Source organism: Hevea brasiliensis, chromosome 18, assembly GCF_030052815.1.
Source record: "Hevea brasiliensis isolate MT/VB/25A 57/8 chromosome 18, ASM3005281v1, whole genome shotgun sequence".
In the NCBI taxonomy this organism is placed as follows: domain Eukaryota; kingdom Viridiplantae; phylum Streptophyta; class Magnoliopsida; order Malpighiales; family Euphorbiaceae; genus Hevea; species Hevea brasiliensis.
Window position 1 is genome coordinate 44,045,330 of NC_079510.1, and position 19,709 is coordinate 44,065,038.

Below are 19,709 nucleotides of genomic sequence, written 5' to 3' on the forward strand. Positions count from 1 at the left end.
GATAAATATTATTAATGTGAATTAATAAAAAATATGAATAAATAATTGTCGAAATAAATTATTTAAAAATAAATAAAATAATTTATAAATATTAAATTAATATTTGTGAAATATGAAATTAAAAAAATCAAAATAATAAAATAATGTATACATATTTTAAATATAGTTTCAATATTTAATAACATAAAATTTTGATAATTAGTATATAATAAGTAGCTTTTAATAATTATTAATCAATGAATTATATGGAAAGAAAAAATTGATAATTAGACAATCGAGTTATGAAACTTGATTATATTTTTTAATTTATTTTGTTTATTTTATCCTTTATATTCTTACTAATTAAATAGATTTCACTAAAATATTTATATATTATTTATATTTTTTTTTCTAAGTTGCCATCTTTTAAAGTGAATCCCGGAGATTTATAAAAATCTACATGAAACTCAACCAAGAATCTTCTATATTTTTTTTTTCCTTTAAATCAAATTTCATCAAACCTATATATATTAAAATTTATAAGATAATTCAATTTTTTATGATCGTGAGACTTTATTGAACTCCCTCTCTTCCACGTCAGCTTTCAGCTTAAAAACCCCCCTTTACCACACACTCCCCACACCCCCTCCCCCCCTTTCCCAGTCTCCATCCTTTGGTAAATTGCCCTTACTATTTCATAATCGGATCCACGATTTTGATCTTAACAGTAAGGATTGAAAATTCAAGACTGAATGAATACTTTTTCTTTTAATTTAAATTATCATGACTGGGTTAAAAAGTTTCTTTCAATTTTAATTCAATCTAATTTGATTCATATTCAACGTTGAGTTAGTTCTATTTAATTTGATTAAATTTATCAATTAACTTTTTTTAAAAAAAAATGAAAATCTAATTTTATCTGAAATTGGATCAAAAGGACCAAAATTGATCCAATTCGATTTCAATCTGATTAAAAAAGGATTTTAGTCAAGTTTTGAACATGTATGGATTGATACACGGCTTTGCAAATCCAATTTCACATCTAAAACAAGCGAACAGAGAGGTAGCTCTTGAATCTTGATGAAGTGACGGTAAGGCAGGCAGAAGCAAGATAGCATTTGAGCTGAAACAAAACAATACGTAAGCTGCATAATAATTAATTGCAGACAAGAATGAAATATGAAGACAATACGTAGACATGATAAGGCAAGCAACAAAATATGACAGATTAAAGAATCAAGACCCTGATTTGTGATGAAATGTACACAAATTTCCTGTTCCTAAGGTCCTAAAAAATGGATCAAACACCAATTAATTTACAAGTACGATCAAACCAGGGTAGGAAAGAATCAAATGTATAATTTTACAGCTTGTTAGATACAGCAGCGGCAGCAGCATGTATGAAAACAATGCTAAGTTAATACCCTGGCAATTCCTGCAGTCAAAGAATGTTGTTTGTATATTCTCCAACATCATGTACAAAAACATGCAACTCCCCCTATACCCAATCCCAGGAAATAATCAGATAACTGCAATATCCATAAATCTTTGAAGCTCCCAAAACTGAAGTGTATGCCCTCTCACCGAAGGGAGAGGGGGTAAAAATGAAAGAATAGCAACATGCAAAATGGGGGTCAGCGGTGATATCTGCTCATCAAATTTTGTGTAAAAGAATCAACCATCAAAATCTCTCCAGGCAGATCACTTAACTAATGACCTAGAATCTGTCTTGTTCAAACGGCACATGCAATCTGGGCATGGAAAGGAATATATGGAATCATTTGGCCTTTTGAGTTCAAATCCTTTGGAATCACTGTGAGACCGCATATTCAGCATATGTCGCTTGAAACTCTTCCATCTGGCAAGGAGGAAAGGATGAATACATGTAAGCCCAATATTTCAAGCAATTTGAAATAGCATATTTGTCCACTCCCTCCAATCTTCCTATAAGACACTTTAGATTTTAAATGACCTGGCATGATTTTGGCAGCCAATTAAAATATGAAACACAGAAGCCCCGCTGTCATGTGTACTTGATTAACAGAATACAGTCATAATCAGCAACAGTCCAGCAATTTAGAGTCATTAGATGTCTGACCAGTACGCAAAAATTAAGAATCTTATCCAAGTTCCCAAAATACCTCGAGTTCAATAGATGTAACGTCACTTATAACAGAGATCAAGAGACCTTCCTTAACAAGGAGCTTAAATTTTTATTAATTTTGCCTTTCTGCCAATTTCAAACTTACGAATCGATTTATCAGTTGGGAGGAAAATATAAAGCAATGAAATTAATGAATACCCAATATTTGGATTATCAAAGAGCAAAGCCAACTTTCGCTTGTCTGGCCGGATTGTCTTGGAATGCCCACCATACAAAACTCTCCTATGGCCCATCAGAAAATGAGGGAAGTTACCCCCTTGAGTTGTCACAAATACCTCACTGTGAAGACAAACAGTGTAGTCTATTGCAGCCATCCTGGAAGAATAGTTCTGAAAGCAGTAACTCAAGTCAAATCAATGGGAAATGAATCACACCCAAAGATGGAAGAAGCAAACCACAAACCATTCACACCTTAAATGGAGCAAGCTCATCCTCAGATGCCAGCATTTCTTTAGTTAGCAAATTTGGAAACATTTCCATGAGTGGGGCCATATATTTTTCGGCATTGTATATCTTTCCGGATGCTAAATATATATGTGTGTTTTTATCAAAACCCATTCCCCTGAGCATCAGGCCTACCTGATAAGGGAAAAGAAATACAAAAATAAAATACAAAACCTCTTCATAAGAATAATAGCAGTACAATCCATATACATACAGGAGCAAAGGTATTATAACGACAGCAAAAGCATTCATTGTCCACAAAGTGATTGATCAATTTTAACAGCTATTATAACAACAGCAATTCATTTAATGGTTGAGATGTATAAAGATCTCTCCAACAAACAAGATACCCCAGCTTAAATAAGCCACATGTTCTCAGGTAAAACAGTAGTCCCCACCTTAGTTTATCGAGTATGACTAAAATTTACAAATAGAAACATTCCAATGATGATGATGACGATAATTCCAATGTAACAATTAGATGGACACATATTGCATGTGCTTGCCTATCTGTAGCATGAGGTGGAACTCTCTGAGATAGGGCTATGTACACATGAATATCACAGCCCAATTGCAGAAACATACATGCAAGTCTCTCCATGATTAGAAACAATGACCACAATGCATATTACAGATGAGCACGTGTTTTGCTCCTTAAATTGGTAGAATAACAGTAAATGAAAATTTTAGGGCTCTTTGAGTGAATTATTATGCCTCAAAACACAGTACATACAGCGTGTGAGAGCAATTTAGTCACAGCCATACATCTGAAAATGAAAATACTAAAGCCTATCTCACTAGAGATCCTGCCTGTACTCTCAGCCCCTCCACACATCAGAGGGAAGGAGGAACCATGTTACAATGATGAAACTTTTCCCATTTCAGATAAACAATTTATTCATATGCACCTAATCATTCTACATCACCAAGTTATAGAATATAGAGGCAGTAACAAGCCACAAATTTCAGGTTATACATTCTTCTGAGAACATCAGCCATACCAATGCTTGAAGGTGCTCAACTACTAAACAGAAACAATTAGCTAGTATATTTGCACCTGAACTTTACAACTAAAATAGTTCAAAGCGAACCTCTAATTGCACATTCACTGAAAACGCATATTCTGAGGGCATCACCAAGTTAACAAAAAGAATTATATTTGCACCTGAAATTAACTAAAATAGTTCAAAGAGAACCTCTAATTGCAAATTCACTGATAATGCAAAACTATTTCACAACATATAGAATATGCAATGGAAATTTACAAAAATTTCAAGCATGAACATGCTACACCTGAATGACAAAATAATTCATGAAAAAGAACAAACTCAATTGAAGATTAGGCATCACAGCTTGATGGTATAGAGTGATGTAATAGCAATGCAAGTTACCTCTAAAGGAGTAAGAGGGCACTTCCCATTGAGCCTGATTGCTCCAGGACGAATGGTACGGCCAGGCTTTGTAAATTTCCCTTTCCAACCTCTTTCTCTTGCTGCTATCATGTCTTTTTCTTCTTGCTTTCCACCATCAAATACACAGCAAGAGAAAGCAACCATGTCCTATGCATGAGAGGAATATGCATTTGTTGCAAGATTAAGATTAAAAAAAAATGTTTTCATCCACAAAGAGCAGTAGCAATAAACATTTATTCTGCTAACCTCCTCAAAACGAAGATGCACTGAAACATACTTTCCAGCATGGTTTGCACTGCGTTCTTTCATTCTTGTCACTAAAGCTTCTCCCAGATTTAATATAGGATTTGAAAACCTCAACGCTTCATAATTTGCCAGGCATCTAAGACGTTGAACAGCTGGAGGAGCATCAAATGATAATCGATTTGCAAAAGGAGAAATCCTTATAACCCTGAGTCATTCATTAAAAAATAATATTTAAGATTAATACAATCACTGACAGTAATCTATTCATCAGTCATCAATAACAAGCATAGTGCAACTTATGTCATAGTTTCATCACAAGACAATAACAACACTTAAAAACACCTGTAAAAGATTATAATAGAAACAAGGTGACCTAGTTGCAGCTTTCTTAGTAACAGTCGCTTGAATTTGTTTGTATGAGCCAATTACAAAGCTTGTCTACCGCTTGTCTAATAAATGAACCAATTTTGAACTATGAAACTCATCTTGCATATATTGTCTAACAAATGGGCCAAACACACTTATTTGGTTATGAAGTTTATATTTAGGTATTAAATACATAACAAGAAAAAGAAAAACTTATTTATATTTAATGATGTAACTTTTTAGTTTTTTACATATTCTTATGCATAATAATACAAATATACAACAAAGAATTTTGTACAAGAAAATCAATTTAAGAATTATTAATCCTATTGAAATTTCTTTATAGAAATTTGCAGTTTTTTGAATTAATTTACAAATGGTTCCATATTTCATTGTAACTTCACTTTTAACTTAGGATTTTTCCTTTTCTTAGCTTAGAATTTCCCTCTCTTTTTTCAAGTTCTGATTACTGAAACAAGCCGAAATAGAGCTTTGCAGGCTTGTTTTTAAAAAATAGAACCATGCTCAAGATCATATACAAGTTAAACAATGTTGAAGACAATCTTAGCTTGAGTTACTTTGGCTTGTTTGTGAATTTAAACTAGATGAAGAAGCACCAAGCTGAATATTGGTTTACGCTTGAGTCAAGATTGAGCAGAGCTTGAACCCCTCAGTCAAGTTTGAATTCTCCAAAGCACAACTCACAATGGCTCATCTGCAACCCATCCAATATATTCTAGAGATGCAAACCTTTTGAAGTACATGTTTTTAGATCATGAAAAGCACATACCAGAGAAATCCAGTATAAATTTAATGTTACTGAAAAGAATTTGTTAAGATGCAAATGCTTAACAATTCACAATTGTAGAACTGGAAGAAGGAAGTCCCTCATAAAAATAAAAAGAGAAAGAACAAGATGGCATGGGATTTGAATTAATTATGATTATCCCCTCATTTAAATTAATGAAGGACATGCCCTAAGTATACCTGAATCGTGAAGTAGAATTGCACAGCTGACACAAAAAAGTTGAGATATAGGGCCTTGTAAAGCTAAGTAATGCCAAGTAGCATCACTGATGACATTTAGACACATTGAAATATACATTATTAACTAAGCAATAAATAAGGATGGCAGATTAATAAACGAAGACCAGAGGGGGGGCAAGCATTTCTCAGTTGCCAACTATCTAGAAGGAAAAGAAATCAAGCAAGTTAAAATTTCTGATATATATATATATATATATATATAGTGAACTGATTAATACCATAGCTCTATAACTCACTTTTCCTCCAATAGCCTTGGAAGTACAACATCCTTGTAGTACTGAACAGATGACCACGCTTTCACTCTGAAGTTGTAGACATTGGTTAAATTATGATCAAAACGCTCCATAAGATACTCAGGAATCTTATCTACCACCCGTACATCATTTTCCAAGGTACTGATGAAATAATCTTTATCATAGATGTCACTAAATTTGCTGTACAAGTAAAACCCCAAGTCAGATACTTTGATCAATATGAAATAACTGTCTATCAAACTATGAAAAAAAAAATGCCACAATTGCACATTTACTCATGAACAACCAGCAATTGAATTTGAAGTAAAAGAACAAACACAATTCATCAATTGTTCATCGAGCTTGCTTATTTTTATTGGAAATAAACTCTAGTTAACATATAGTTCACATGCAAGTAGCTCCCAATTCAATTCACATGCTAGTTTAACGGAAATTATAACTGATAGCCAACAGCACATCTTTCAGGAATCTTATCCAGATATACAACTTACAGAAAAGGAATCTAATGAAAACATAAAGAGTAACAAAACTTTCATAGTTATCATAACACTTCAGGTTCAAGCAACCATATTTTTTACACATTATGCAGCATGCCTAATGGTGGGATCCACTAGACCAACAAGCTTAAAATATTGGCCCATTGTGAAAAACAGAACAGAAGAAGAATATTGAGAATGATTGAAGAGCTTGATTATTCCTTCAAGCCAATGGTGTCAATTTATAATCTGTACAGGATAGCTAAATAGGAATTACAATCCTAATTAAAAACGTAATTTTAGCCACAATTCTAGCACCTAAATATATTCACACAATCACTACAGATACACATATCCTAACTTTTTATGGTACATATCTTAACACTCCCCCTCAAGCTGGAGCGTACAAATCATATGCTCCAAGCTTGTTACAAATATATTCAATCCGAAAGCCTCTGAGAGACTTGTCAGAATATCTACTAATTGATCATTTGAGCTAACAAAGCTAGTGGCAATACACCCAGATTCAATCTTTTGTCTGATGAAATGTCAATCCACCTCTATATGTTTCGTTCTCTCATGAAACACTGGATTAGAGGCAATGTGAAGTGCAGCTTGATTGTCACAAATCAACTGCATTTGTTTAAGTTCCCCATACTTCAACTCTTGGAGAAGTTGTTTCAACCATATAAGTTCACAAGTTGCCAAAGTCATAGCTCAATATTCTGCTTCTGCACTTAACCTAACAACCACATCTTGCTTCTTACTTTTCCAAGAAATCAAATTACCTCCAATCATAATGCAATATCCTGAAGTAGAACGTCTGTCTAAAGGAGAACCTGCCCAATCTGCATCTGAGTAACCAATAATCTATTAATGACCCTTGTCTTCATATAATAGGCTCTGTCCTGGAGCTCCTTTAATATATTTAAGTATCCCAATAATTGCATCCCAATGACTACTAGATGGTGCTTGAAGGAATTGACTGACTACACTTACAGCAAATGAGATGTCTGGGTGTGTGATTGTGAGATAATTGAGTTTTAAAACCAATTTCCGGTATCTACCAGGATCCTCCACTGGCTCCCCCTTGTCCAGGAACAAGTTTGACATTTTGATCCATAGGAGTATCTGCGTGTCTACAGTCTAACATGCCCGTCTCTGTCAGTATATCTAAAGCATATTTCTTTTGAGAAAATGACAATACTTGTCTTGGATTGTGCCACTTCAATTCCCAAGAAATACTTTAGCTTCCCAAGATCCTTAGTCTGAAAATGACTGGACAATTGTTATTTGAGTTTTGAGATCCCAACATGATCATTTCCTGTAATAACAATGTCATCAACATAAACAACGACATAAATGCACTTATCATGGCCATTACGGTGGGAAAATACTAAATAATCAGCTTCACTTCGAGACATTCCAAATTGTTGGACTACATTACTGAACCGTCCAAACCATGCTCTCAGAGATTGTTTCAAGCCATATAAAGAACATCGTACGCGACACACCAAACCAGACTCCCCCTGAGCAACAAACCCTAGTGGTTGCTCCATATAAATTTCCTAGGCTAGCTCTCCATGTAAAAAGGCATTTTTTATATCCAGTTGATGAAGTGGCTAGTGATGGATGGTAGCTAAGGAAATAAGAAGGCGAACCGAGGCAATCTTAGCCACGGGAGAGAAGGTATCACCGTAATCAAGGCCAAAGATCTTAGTATAGTCCTTTGCAACAAGGCGAGCTTTAAGTCTATCAATCTAGCCATCAGGCCCCACCTTGACTGTATAAACCCATCGACAGCCAACAGTAGATTTTCCCTTTGGTAGTGACACCAAATCCCAAGTTTCATTGTTATGGAGAGTAGTCATCTCTTTAACCATTGCATTACACTATTCTGAATGTTCCAAAGCTTCTCTAACAGTCTTAGATACAGAAACATTAGACAAAGTGGTGACAAAAGCATAGTAGGAAGGAGACAAACAATGATAACTCACAAAATTATAAATAGGATGAGGATTTCGAGACGAACGAATACCTTTTCGGATGGCATTGGGAGGAGTATTATCGTCTGTTGAAGGCAAGAACGGAATAGGTGAAGATGAAAGAGGGCGAGCCTCACTAGGAGCCGTTGTTGTACCTGTATTAAGCAAAGGAGCATCATTGGTGTTAGTGGGAGGATGAAGACGACGTGAGTAGATGTGTAAACGTGGTGGACTGACTGATGGTGGAGGAAGAGTAGGAACTGGTAAGGTGGTGGGAATAAAAATCTTGGATGCGGTGTTGGAGGAAAAATAGGGAGATGTTTCAAAAAAGGTTATATCAGCTAACACAAAGTATTTATTTGTAAGTGGATTGTAGCATTTGTAACCTTTTTGAAGTCTAGAATATCCCAAAAAGACACATTTTATTGATTTGGGCTGAAGTTTGTCTTTACCAGGAGTGTGATCGTGAACAAAACAAATACAACCAAATATACGCAGAGACAACTGATGGGCATCTTAGTCTGGAAACAAAATGAAATGAGGACTCTGATTCTGCAAAACAGAAGAAGGCATTCGGTTAATTAAGTAACAAGCAGTAAGAATAGCATCTCCCCAAAAACGAAGAGAAACGTTATGGTGAATGTGTAAAGTGTGGGCAATCTCAACTAGGTGACGATTCGTTCATTCGGCAACCCTATTTTGTTGAGGGGTATAAGCACATGAAGTTTGGTGAGTTATATCCTGAGAAGATAAGAAATGAGTAAAGGGAGTAGACAAATATTCTTTTGCATTGTCACTACGAAGTATTTTAATAGAAACACCGAATTGATTACGTATTTCAGTAGAAAATTTTTGAAATATATAGAATAATTCAGAACGAGTCTTCATTAAAAATAACCAAGTGCAACGAGAACAATCATCAACAAAAATAACAAAATAATGAAATCTCAAAGTTGTACTGACACGACTTAGACCCCAAATGTCTGAATAGACAATGTCAAACATGGGCTTAGCCCTATTATTTACTCGCTTGGGAAAGGAAACACGACTTTGTTTTCCAAGTTAACATGACTCGCATTCAAAAGAAGATAAACTAGAAAGACTAGAAACTAATTTTTGCAATTTGGCAAGACTCAGATGACCCAGACGATTGTGAAGAAGATCAGTGGAAGTGGTAGAGGCAAGAGCAACTAGAGAATTTGAAGTAGAAAAATGATACAACCCTTGTGACTCACGTCCTACTCCAATCATCTTCCCTGCATCTCGATCTTGACAACAACAGAGTCACTGTAAAGTCGATGAACAATTGAGATTTTTAGTCAATTTACTAATGGAGATTAAATTATATGGGCATTCTGGAGTGAATAAAACTGTGATTAAAAGAATAGATGGAACGATTTTTACTTCTCCTATGCCCTTAACTAAAGTTTGTGAACCATTAGCCAAAGTAACTTTAGACAAAATCGGAGGAGAAATTAGAGATGAGAAAAAACTTTTGTTACCAGATATATGATCAGAAATACCAGAGTCTAGGATCCATGGACCGGTGAGCGAAGACTGTGTTTGACAAGCAAAGGAATTACCAGAATGAGCACTGCTAGAAGAATGTTGTTTGGTTGTTTGATATTGTAAATACTCCTTGTAATCAGCTCCAGTTAATATGATAGAATCTGACACCTAATCTTTTCCATCAGGTAATGGAAGAATACCATTTTTATCGAATTAAGCCATATAAGCAGTTGATCAGCGCACATTATTTGACTAAATGGGGCGTGGTTGTCGATCATGAAGGGCCCAACAAGTGTCTCGAGTGTGATTACTCTTATCATAATAAGTGTAATGGAGCCTTTTACTCTTACCTCTCTGGTAAGTACCCTGTCTCGGTTGGTTTCCACTTTGTGTAGCTAAAACTGAAGATTCAATTCCGGAGAAATTACTTTTATTGAGTGAGATGCGTAGAAGCCTAACAGGCACATCCTCTAGAGTGGGAACAACCGGACTAGTTAATATCTGGTCTCTAACAGAATCAAGGTCAGGTCTTAGCCCAATCAATGCCAAAACCATGAAGAACCTGTCCCACTATTGCTCAGAAACATTATCAGTACACTGCATGATAGAATTAAATTCATCTTTCAGTGATTCTACCTGTCCTAAATAACAAGACATATCTTGTTGATTTTGCTACAGATGAACCATATCTAATACTACTTTATAAATACGCTGCACATCATTTATATATAAGGTTTTCACCTTAGTCCAGACTTTGCAACAGGTTTTACAAGACTAAAAAATATTAAGTAATTTTGGGTCTAGAGAATATCACAAGAGACTACATAATTGAGCATCAATCTCAGTCCAATTAGCTCTATTTGTTAAAGCTATATCTATAGCATTTTTAACTAAGTGGTCTTCATACCCCTGCCCCATAAACCATAATTCCACTAATGCAACCCAAGACATATAATTTTGACTTCCTACTAACTTAACAGTAGTAATAGCTAGTGAATTACCAATAAAAGAAAATATGGGTTTGAGAATCTCAGAACTTGTGTTGGAGGTTGTATTGGAGGACTCCTCAATCTCAGACATATTGGCAAGAGAAGCACACTGAAATGTTACTCAAAAATACGTCAGAAAAGCCTACTGTATGAAGAGGTAGTGACAAAAAGTGAAAAACAGGTGACAGGACCAGCATGGTTGAGGCCACCTGAGGCCAGTGAGTCGACGGGAAGAAGCGTCGACGAGAGACGGTCGCCGAAGAGGGTTCATGCGCCGACGATTGTGACGGCGGGCTAATGGGGCGTGAAGGCACGTGTACCGGAGTTTTTTGCCAGTGATCAGTGGAGAGGCCGATCCTGGGCTGAGTAATCCACTGGGCTAGGTTGTGACAGCCACGGACTCCCAGAAAGTGAACGAAAAAAGAGGGAAAATTCCTCCCTGTGAGGACTTTGTTTTAGATTTCAATTCAGACCCACCTAGGGCTCTAATACCATGTGAAAAATAGAACAGAAGAAGAATATTGAGAATGATTGAAGAGCTTGATTATTCCCTCAAGCCAATGTTGTCAATTTATAATCTGTACAGGACAACTAAATAGGAATTACAATTCTAATTAAATACGTAATTATAACCACGATTCTAGTACCTAAATATATTCACACAATCACTACAAATACACATATCCTAGCTTTTTATGGTACATATCTTAACACCCATAAAAATAAACCCACCCAATCCACATGCACTTTTCTAAGATTCAATATAAACAAAAGCATCCCTTACTTTTTCAAAGAAGCTATCAGTGTCAAGAATTGGATTCTGCATTGATTTCCTCAAATATTCTATACTGCTGGGTGCTAAAGAAACTTGAGTTCTTTCTTCACACACAGGGTTAAGACTTAAGAGTATGCTCAACCCATGCTATATCTTTACTGCAAATCCAATTGGAACTCTAACGTATTAGTTTTCAAATTAAAAAATTTTCAGCTCAAAAAGGGAAGGCAAGAAAAATTTTTTTTTCACACAAGAACATGGCTATCATACATAATATCAGTATTACTTTGAGCAGAAAGGTATTGCGGCCTGAGAGTATCAGTCAAGCGCATTCATATACTATTTATCATTTATTGTCCATAAGCAAAACTAAAAGGGTTAGCTACTGGATGCGAACAATAGTAAGGTTAATTTATTCATCTATTGTCCATAAGGATAGTCCGTTTCATGTGAGATATGCTCACACTAACTGAAAGGATAATAAATTGTCAACATATGATAATGCTACTGCTACAAGTTATTAAATTCAAAAGTCATAAATGAATTTCTATATTTTTTCATTGCTACTAAGAATTAATGCAATGCATAAGGCCCTATAACATTACACTAAAAAACAGGCACAACAAACCTGGGATCTCTCCAGATACTATGATAATGAAAATTTGGGATGAGAAGTGTTGCATTTAGATAGCCTGCCACAGCAACTGCATTGCATATCTACAAAGCATCCACAACAGTTGTTTGACAATGCATAGAACAAATTATTATGCATTAAAAGGGAAATAGAAAGAGAAGCATTGCATATGTAAATATGAAATGAGCAAAAGCAAGGGATCAAACCAACCGATGTCCTCTGTTGATTCAGGCCACCATTCGCCTCAACATATAAGTAACCATTTGATTCAGGCAATCCTATCATGATAAAAGAACCACAACAACAAAGTATGATTAACATAGGAGATTAACATGATTATGATACAGATGAATATATAGGATGTAACAAATTTTCGAAAAACATGAGAATAAGGGAGGAATAAGAAAATAGTCATGTCTTTACAGTGATAACAGACTATTTTAACTTTAGCGACTAAGGTGAAAAGCATGCAGTGGGCATGCTATGATACAAGCAATTTTGATAGATAATACATAATTAAGTATGATGAGTCAGTAAAGATTGGAGAAACACTAAATAGAGCAGGTCCCAACAGCAACACCTCAATGGTTAGAATCAGGATTCCAACTAGGAGATCCCAAATAAATGCTATTGGGTTTGGGATAGGGTTATACAAGAGGGCTACCCCATTCTATAGCTTCAGGCCCAATAATATGGGCCCCCTAATGAATAGCGGTAGGAAATACACTGGCATTAGTAAATGCCAGGGGTAACCTTGGTCAAGCTGCTAGCAGCAATGGTATGGTAGAAAGATGATCATTACAGCAAAATAAATTACCAACACTAGCACATATAGTAATGCAGAGATCACATGTATAATTTGAAGATAGTTTAAATAATAGTGGAGGATTCATTGCTGTTGTAGAAAATGTGACTGCTTTTGGATTTGATAAAGTTGGGGAAATAGGTAGGAAGAAAGCAATACATTTGAACCAAACAAGATTTTGTCAGTGATAGGTTGGGAATTTTTCACCTCCTGCCATAACTAGGTAGCAATAGCATCTTAACATTTGCATAATTTATGTTCGAACATTTCATGCTGTAGCAATTTCTTTGATATCCAACCAATAGCACTTCATGATAATTAACATCGTGTACAAGTATACAATAACAAAATTTCAGAAGGAAAGAAACTTGATGTGCAATTGCATAATAAAGTTACAGCACGACTCCACTCAATATAGCCTCAAGAGCACCTAGTTGTCTATCTAAGAAAGCCATAATTTGCAACAATGTTGACAGTTCACTAAAATCCAAGAATGAATCAGGGCAAAGATACAAAAAATTGCAATAAGAAACTTAATTGCTCAAAGCAATGTCAATTAATGCATCCATCATAACCTTGAATATTACTTACTTAATTACATTTGCATGTTAACAACTAAATGATTCGGACATTTCCAAAAAAAAAAAATCATATGTGAAAAAAGAACCAAGATAACACTTATACCTCCTGAAGACTTGTTCATACATGATCTCCATTCACCCCCTTTATATGAGTTTTTCCATATGGTTGATAGCTACAATAAATTTGATTGCTTGTGTGAGAGCAAGTAATTAAAAAGATACATTTTTTTTTTTAGAGAAAAGAGAGAGAGAGAGAGAGAGAGAGAGAGAGAGAGAGAGAGAGAGAAGTCATAGACATAAAAGCTGATGCAGCCATAGACAAAACAAACACTCGAGATTAAGGCAAATTGAAAGTTGAGACTACATAAAACAAAAATAATTCTCCAAAGCCAGTTTTGGAATGAAGAGAAATACCAAACCATATAACTGTTCTACTAGGGAATTAGATACAGTTCAACAGGAGATTGTAAACCCCTAAACAAATAAACAATGCTCTGCGAATACATCTAAAGTCTAACCCACTAGCTGCAACATTTACAGATGATTTCCATTCCAAACCAGAAATATAAATGCAGACAACCATAGCGCCAATGAGTTACAAGAAGCATTTCAAAGAATAAAAAGGAGTAAAAGAAGGACGCCTCCTATTACATTCTTAAACGTCTCTGTTGCAACAGACACAACTAAAGCCAACAATTGTTGGGAATCAACAATTGCTAAGGTATCAATCACAGAATCCAGCAATACCAAGCTGTCTCAGTGAATAATTAGTAAACTATAAAATCCGCATAATTTTCCACCAGTTACTTGGTTCTGATTTGCATACATACAATGCCAAACAACCATTGCATTCTACCAAAGAAAATAAAATCTCTACAACAGCTAGAAGATCCCAATCTCCAAATCACCACACAAACCAAGAAAACCGCTCAAAAAAAGGATCAAACCCATATCACTAGTCCGCCAACAATAATTAGAAATGATTAAAAAAAAAAAACTCACCGCATCAGCAGAGGAATTATCCGCATCCATTTCAGGACGGAGCTTCTCGTAAAGCTGAGGACTCCGATAAACGGACCCAGGAGCAGGCTTGTGCTTAATAATCGGGACGACATCAAACGACACCGTTCCCATATACAAAAGCATTCCAGAGATGTAAATAAGCGGGGCAAAGAGGAAAATCCCCTGGCGGCGGAGTAATACGGAAAGGAGAAGCCAAGCAAGGCGGTGTGCGAGGGTCCGACCAGGTGGGTGGGACGTCGGGGTGAAGCGCTTGGACCGGCTACCCCCGTGGCGATACCTCGGGGAACGAAGCGGCGATTGTGGCGGTGACGGAGTCGTGTGGCCGCTACTCGGTATCCTGTTGTATGCGTGCATTTAGTGAGAAACAACTTTTGGATCTCCGTGTCTCCGTTTCTCGCCACTACCTCTACGACGTCGTTATGCATAAGCGTTGTTTAATTTCTGTGGCGTCTCCTAACGTATTTTTAAGGTTTGTTATCTCTTGCGTGGCGTGTAGAAACTGTGGATTCCTCTCTCTCTCTCTCTCTCTCTCTCCCCCTCCCCCTGCGAGGTGTATGCCTGACGATTATAGCAGAGGAAGAACAAGGAAGAAAGGAAAGAAAGAGACAGAGCAAGGAAAGAAGCAGAGCACCTGCAGCGGAGAATGGGGGTGATGATTTGTATTGTTGTTTAGAGGGTAGCCTGGCCAGCAAGATTGGGCTTATGCTTGTGGACACGAAACGAAAAGCAAACAATATTTTTCTTCTTTCGAGTTGGTTTTGTGGGGGAAAATGTGCTATGACTAATGACTTGCATATGTATCCAATTGCTTCACGTTCTATTACTATTTAGATTTGTAATCCGCATGTGATGGCCTTGATTTCCTGAGTTGATTTGGTTCTACCAGTTTCTTTCTTACGGTTAGGAATACATTTAATTATCCCAAAGTCATTATTAATCGATTTTCATGTGCATAATAAAAAAAAATTGAGGAAAGAAAATAAAACGCTTGCAACGCAAGCAATTGTATGCAATATTTTCTCTCTATTTTTTTTAATTAAATAATAAGAGAAAAGGAAGCACGTGAGGCAATGAGGGAGGGGAAGGAAATGGGATGGGGTGTCGTCTCTGGCGTGTTGCCGTGGTGGGGGGTAGGGTGGCTTCTGGCTTCTCTGATTTCGAACGCGGATTCAGATTTCCTTTTTTGCTGGGATTTTCTCTGCCCAACCATCACTGTTTGTCTAAATCCCAATCTGGGCAGGCCATTTCCCCCACCAAAAATTTTTTATGCTGATTTCATCTTTCAGCTAATCACATGTGTTTGAAAATACATGACGAACATGTTTCTTTCGAATTATTTATCGTAAAACGCACACCATATTTTTTTAGTTAGCTAGCTTATAACAAAATCGATGAATCATAAGGGGATTTTTTTTATGGTATTCAATCATTCTTGAGGCACGATAAGAATATGACTCCAAAATAATGCAATAATTTTAATTGAAGAGAAGCAAACACATACACATTCATGAGGACAGCTTTAATGAAAGTGATGCACATAGATCTCTGTGTGAATTATTATAACACTTTTGAGTATTATAATTAGGGTTCATCTATATCTATTTCTTAAAAAAAAATTAAGTATATATAAAATTAAAGTTAATAATTTTTAACACGATCTGATTACATAACATGATACATAATTGAATAAATTTAAATTTAATATAAATAAATTTGAGTCATTAATAAATTTGATAAATTAAAAATAAAAATTTAATTAAATTGACTTAATTCAATAAGACATACAATAGGGACTTAACAAATTAATCACTTTATAATTAAAAGTATCATTTTACTCTTAATATTCGTCTTCTCAGTCTCCATTTCAGTCTCTATATTACCCGTCTCTCTCCCTCCATTTGCCTTCTCTCTGTGTCCTCATTTATTGGTTAATGTCCTTGCAAAATCAGAATCTTTATAAATTAGAGCCAAAACATTCAAATTTTATTGCCTTACACTAATTTAGCCCCCAAAAGTGCAGAAAACAGAGAAACATGTCTCATGTCATTCACGTTCTCTTCAATTCTTTAATTAATTTTCATAATCTTTTGATGGCAAATTCAAAAATCTCTTCAATCCTTCATTCCTCCAATGGCTAAGAAAAAATGGTGCTCTTAAAGAAAAGAGGAAATAATAACAGAGGGGCTTGAAAGCCATAGAGGTAGGAGCATAAACTAATTTCTACAATCTCTGAGGATGAATCCACCAGGAAAAGCTCTTCGAGTATGTGTTCAATAGGCAAGCGAGAGTGAGAGGAATGGCTGACTGAAGGTGGACAACAGGGGAGGGATGAGCATAATTTTGCACAGTAGGCTACAAGGATTCCATTGCTAACGGCACTATTGTAGAGCAAATTTGACTTTGGGCCAACAAATTAGTTAAGATAAATTAATACGGAGAAAGAAATAGTAACCAATTTCCCTACCCCATCCAAACAGAGAACTAGCAAATCACAGGTCATTGCCAGCTCAACGAAAACAAGGCGCCACCATTAATTAAATAGGAGAAATAAAGAGAAATTGAAAGAATTAAACTATCCTATATTATTTGAATAAATTATTAAAATAAAAGAAAAATATAATTCCTCTCTAATAAAATAAAATAAAAATAATTATTATACCTTTATTGTTTTCTTATATCTTTTTTTTTCTTATGTTTATATTATAGAATAATATTTAAATATTTTAATAATTATTTCTCATTATTTTTTACTAATTTCAAAAAATATATATTTTAAATTAAAATTTTTTCTCATTCTCCAACTCTTTTCCATTTGATACCCAAACAAAGAAATTTAAAAAAATTTCTTCTCTTCCCTCTATTTCTCTCAATCCAATGGCAATGACCAGCCAATTGAGCTCTCTACTCTTTGAGTTTTGGATGAGCACAATGAATCTCAGCTGACTTCAGAAAGTGGATTGCTTGTTTCTTGTTCAACAGTCGGCTCTAATAATTATTTAGTTTTGACAAAGCGGGAAAGGAATTAATGTAACTATCATTTTCGAATCTTTTGAGACTCCCACTTAAGCAATGAATTAGACCCACCACCCAACGCTACCACAAATAATGCAATTTGTGACGAGGACCGTCAAATTCTCAATTGGCTCCGAGGTGAGCTCCATGGTGCGCACAGTTCTAAAGATAATCTCAAAAGAATCAACGAATTAAGTACTCATTTGCCTACAAGATGACCATGAGAACGATATCAGAAAGACAGGGAGGGCAAGCATGGAGGCGGCTATGAGCTTTTCTTGACTGTAAGATTAAGATATAAACCTAAAGCAAAATAAGATAACACATTTCTGGCATTCAAAGTTAATCAGAGTCTAATATCATCTAGTATATCAAGGCACACTGAGCAAAACTGAGCAAGGCAAATTCCTGCCTTGAAATTAACTTCACAAGGATCGCAACATCTATCTTTTTTACTCATGCCCTTCAATCCCCAAATGAAATCCTCATTAGAAAAGATAGAGCAGGCATTGTAAGGATTGCTGACAGTAACAATGGAAGACTTCTGACATATGAAAGTGTCAAAACCACACTTAGTGGCCACACTAGTCATTTCCACCATGACTAAATTATAGTCATCGATCACGACTCACCGGCCATCAACAATCTTCAAAATTTAATATGCCTCTAATCCTAGATGCTTCAGATGAAACCATCAGATCCGTTATATAGCCTACAATTCAATACTAATTAAAGCCAAGAACAATGCAAAAGCAACAAAGAGAAAATTCACTCTCACATTTTAAAGTAGATTAACTTGATTCAATTAAAAATCTTCAATGTTATAAGTTACATCCATGGGAACCCACGCCTGAATAAAGATCCAAACACCCAAAAAAATAACAACAACAACAACATCAATCAATTATCATGTAGCGTACCCAAGAAGTCCTCATCCCTGTATAAATAAAACCTGTAGAAACACACCAAAAAAATACTCATTACATAATAAACAAAGATTTAATAAATGTAAAAGAAATAAATTAAGTCGTAGCTACTATAAATTCAACCCTTTCTTTTATAGATAGATCACAACCAGACGCTGGAAATTTTAAAACCATTACAGAGTCTTGTTCCTTTGTAACTCACACACACACTCTATTTAACGCAAATACTGTTCCATTCATTCATATATAAGCTCCGGCATATACTAGATGCACAAAATGAACAGATGAAATCAGCAAAACAGAGTAAAATAAGAGAGCACGCACTCTTTGTCGCCAAGCTTGACTTGGGTACCCCCATACTCGGGCAAAAGCACAGTGTCACCTTCCTTCACAGATGGAGGGATAGTTTTCCCTTCATTGCTCCTCAATCCGGGACCAACAGAGATCACCTTCCCCGAATTCAGCTGTTACGAACCAACATAATCACAATAATTAAGACCCATTCTCTATAAACGAAGCACAAAAATCACAAATTCAAATTATAAACAAAAAAAAAAAAGGAGAAAAAGGAGAAGGCAAATACCTTGGTGGATGACTCGGGAAGGATAATACCAGCGGTGGTTTTGGAGGGAGGATTGATCTTCTCCACCAGAACGCGATTAAGGGTTGGAATCAAGCGCTTTGCCATTGCAGTAGCAGTCGCTCCCTCTGCTCAGCTCTCTGAAATTTGAGGAATTCTCGTCAGATAAGCGAAAGCGATAGGGTGAAATGATCTCTCTTATAAAATGAGAGGAATGAGCTCGGAGAGGAGACCGGTGCGGTAGAGATGAAGTTGCTCCAGAGGGGAATAGAAGTTTCTAGATGCTAGGGTTTTACTAAGGGTTTTAGCAATGAACTATGTGGGCCACGAGACTATAGTTGGATCAGAAGGCCCCTGACCCAATACATTTGTATCTTTTTTCCTCGATGGTCAGTCTAGGGTTCATATCGAAACGACTCCACGTTTTCAGTTTGTAAGTTTAAAATTATTTTTTAAATGATACATACGAAAATTAAATTCATATTAAACTAACACAAATTAA

At 35.6% G+C, this 19,709-nt stretch overlaps 2 protein-coding genes across 2 annotated transcripts; both read right to left on the minus strand.

Annotated features, from left to right (window-relative positions):
- Nucleotides 1–960: 960 nt before the first annotated feature.
- Nucleotides 961–15,606, minus strand: LOC110670761 (protein ESMERALDA 1). The gene is made up of 11 exons (XM_058140359.1): nucleotides 14,669–15,606; nucleotides 13,770–13,839; nucleotides 12,491–12,558; nucleotides 12,275–12,363; nucleotides 5,895–6,092; nucleotides 4,246–4,450; nucleotides 3,979–4,146; nucleotides 2,555–2,722; nucleotides 2,282–2,472; nucleotides 1,690–1,837; nucleotides 961–1,102 (listed from the first exon to the last, which is right to left on the minus strand). The coding sequence occupies exons 1-11, from the start codon at nucleotides 15,041–15,043 to the stop codon at nucleotides 1,022–1,024; spliced, it is 1,761 nt and encodes a 586-aa protein (XP_057996342.1). The 5' UTR covers nucleotides 15,044–15,606; the 3' UTR covers nucleotides 961–1,021.
- Nucleotides 15,607–18,479: 2,873 nt separating this feature from the next.
- On the minus strand, nucleotides 18,480–19,488 carry LOC110670757 (10 kDa chaperonin, mitochondrial). The gene is made up of 3 exons (XM_021832920.2): nucleotides 19,211–19,488; nucleotides 18,952–19,091; nucleotides 18,480–18,653 (listed from the first exon to the last, which is right to left on the minus strand). Exons 1-3 carry the CDS (start codon nucleotides 19,313–19,315, stop codon nucleotides 18,602–18,604), a joined length of 297 nt encoding a protein of 98 aa, XP_021688612.2. The 5' UTR covers nucleotides 19,316–19,488; the 3' UTR covers nucleotides 18,480–18,601.
- Nucleotides 19,489–19,709: the final 221 nt, after the last annotated feature.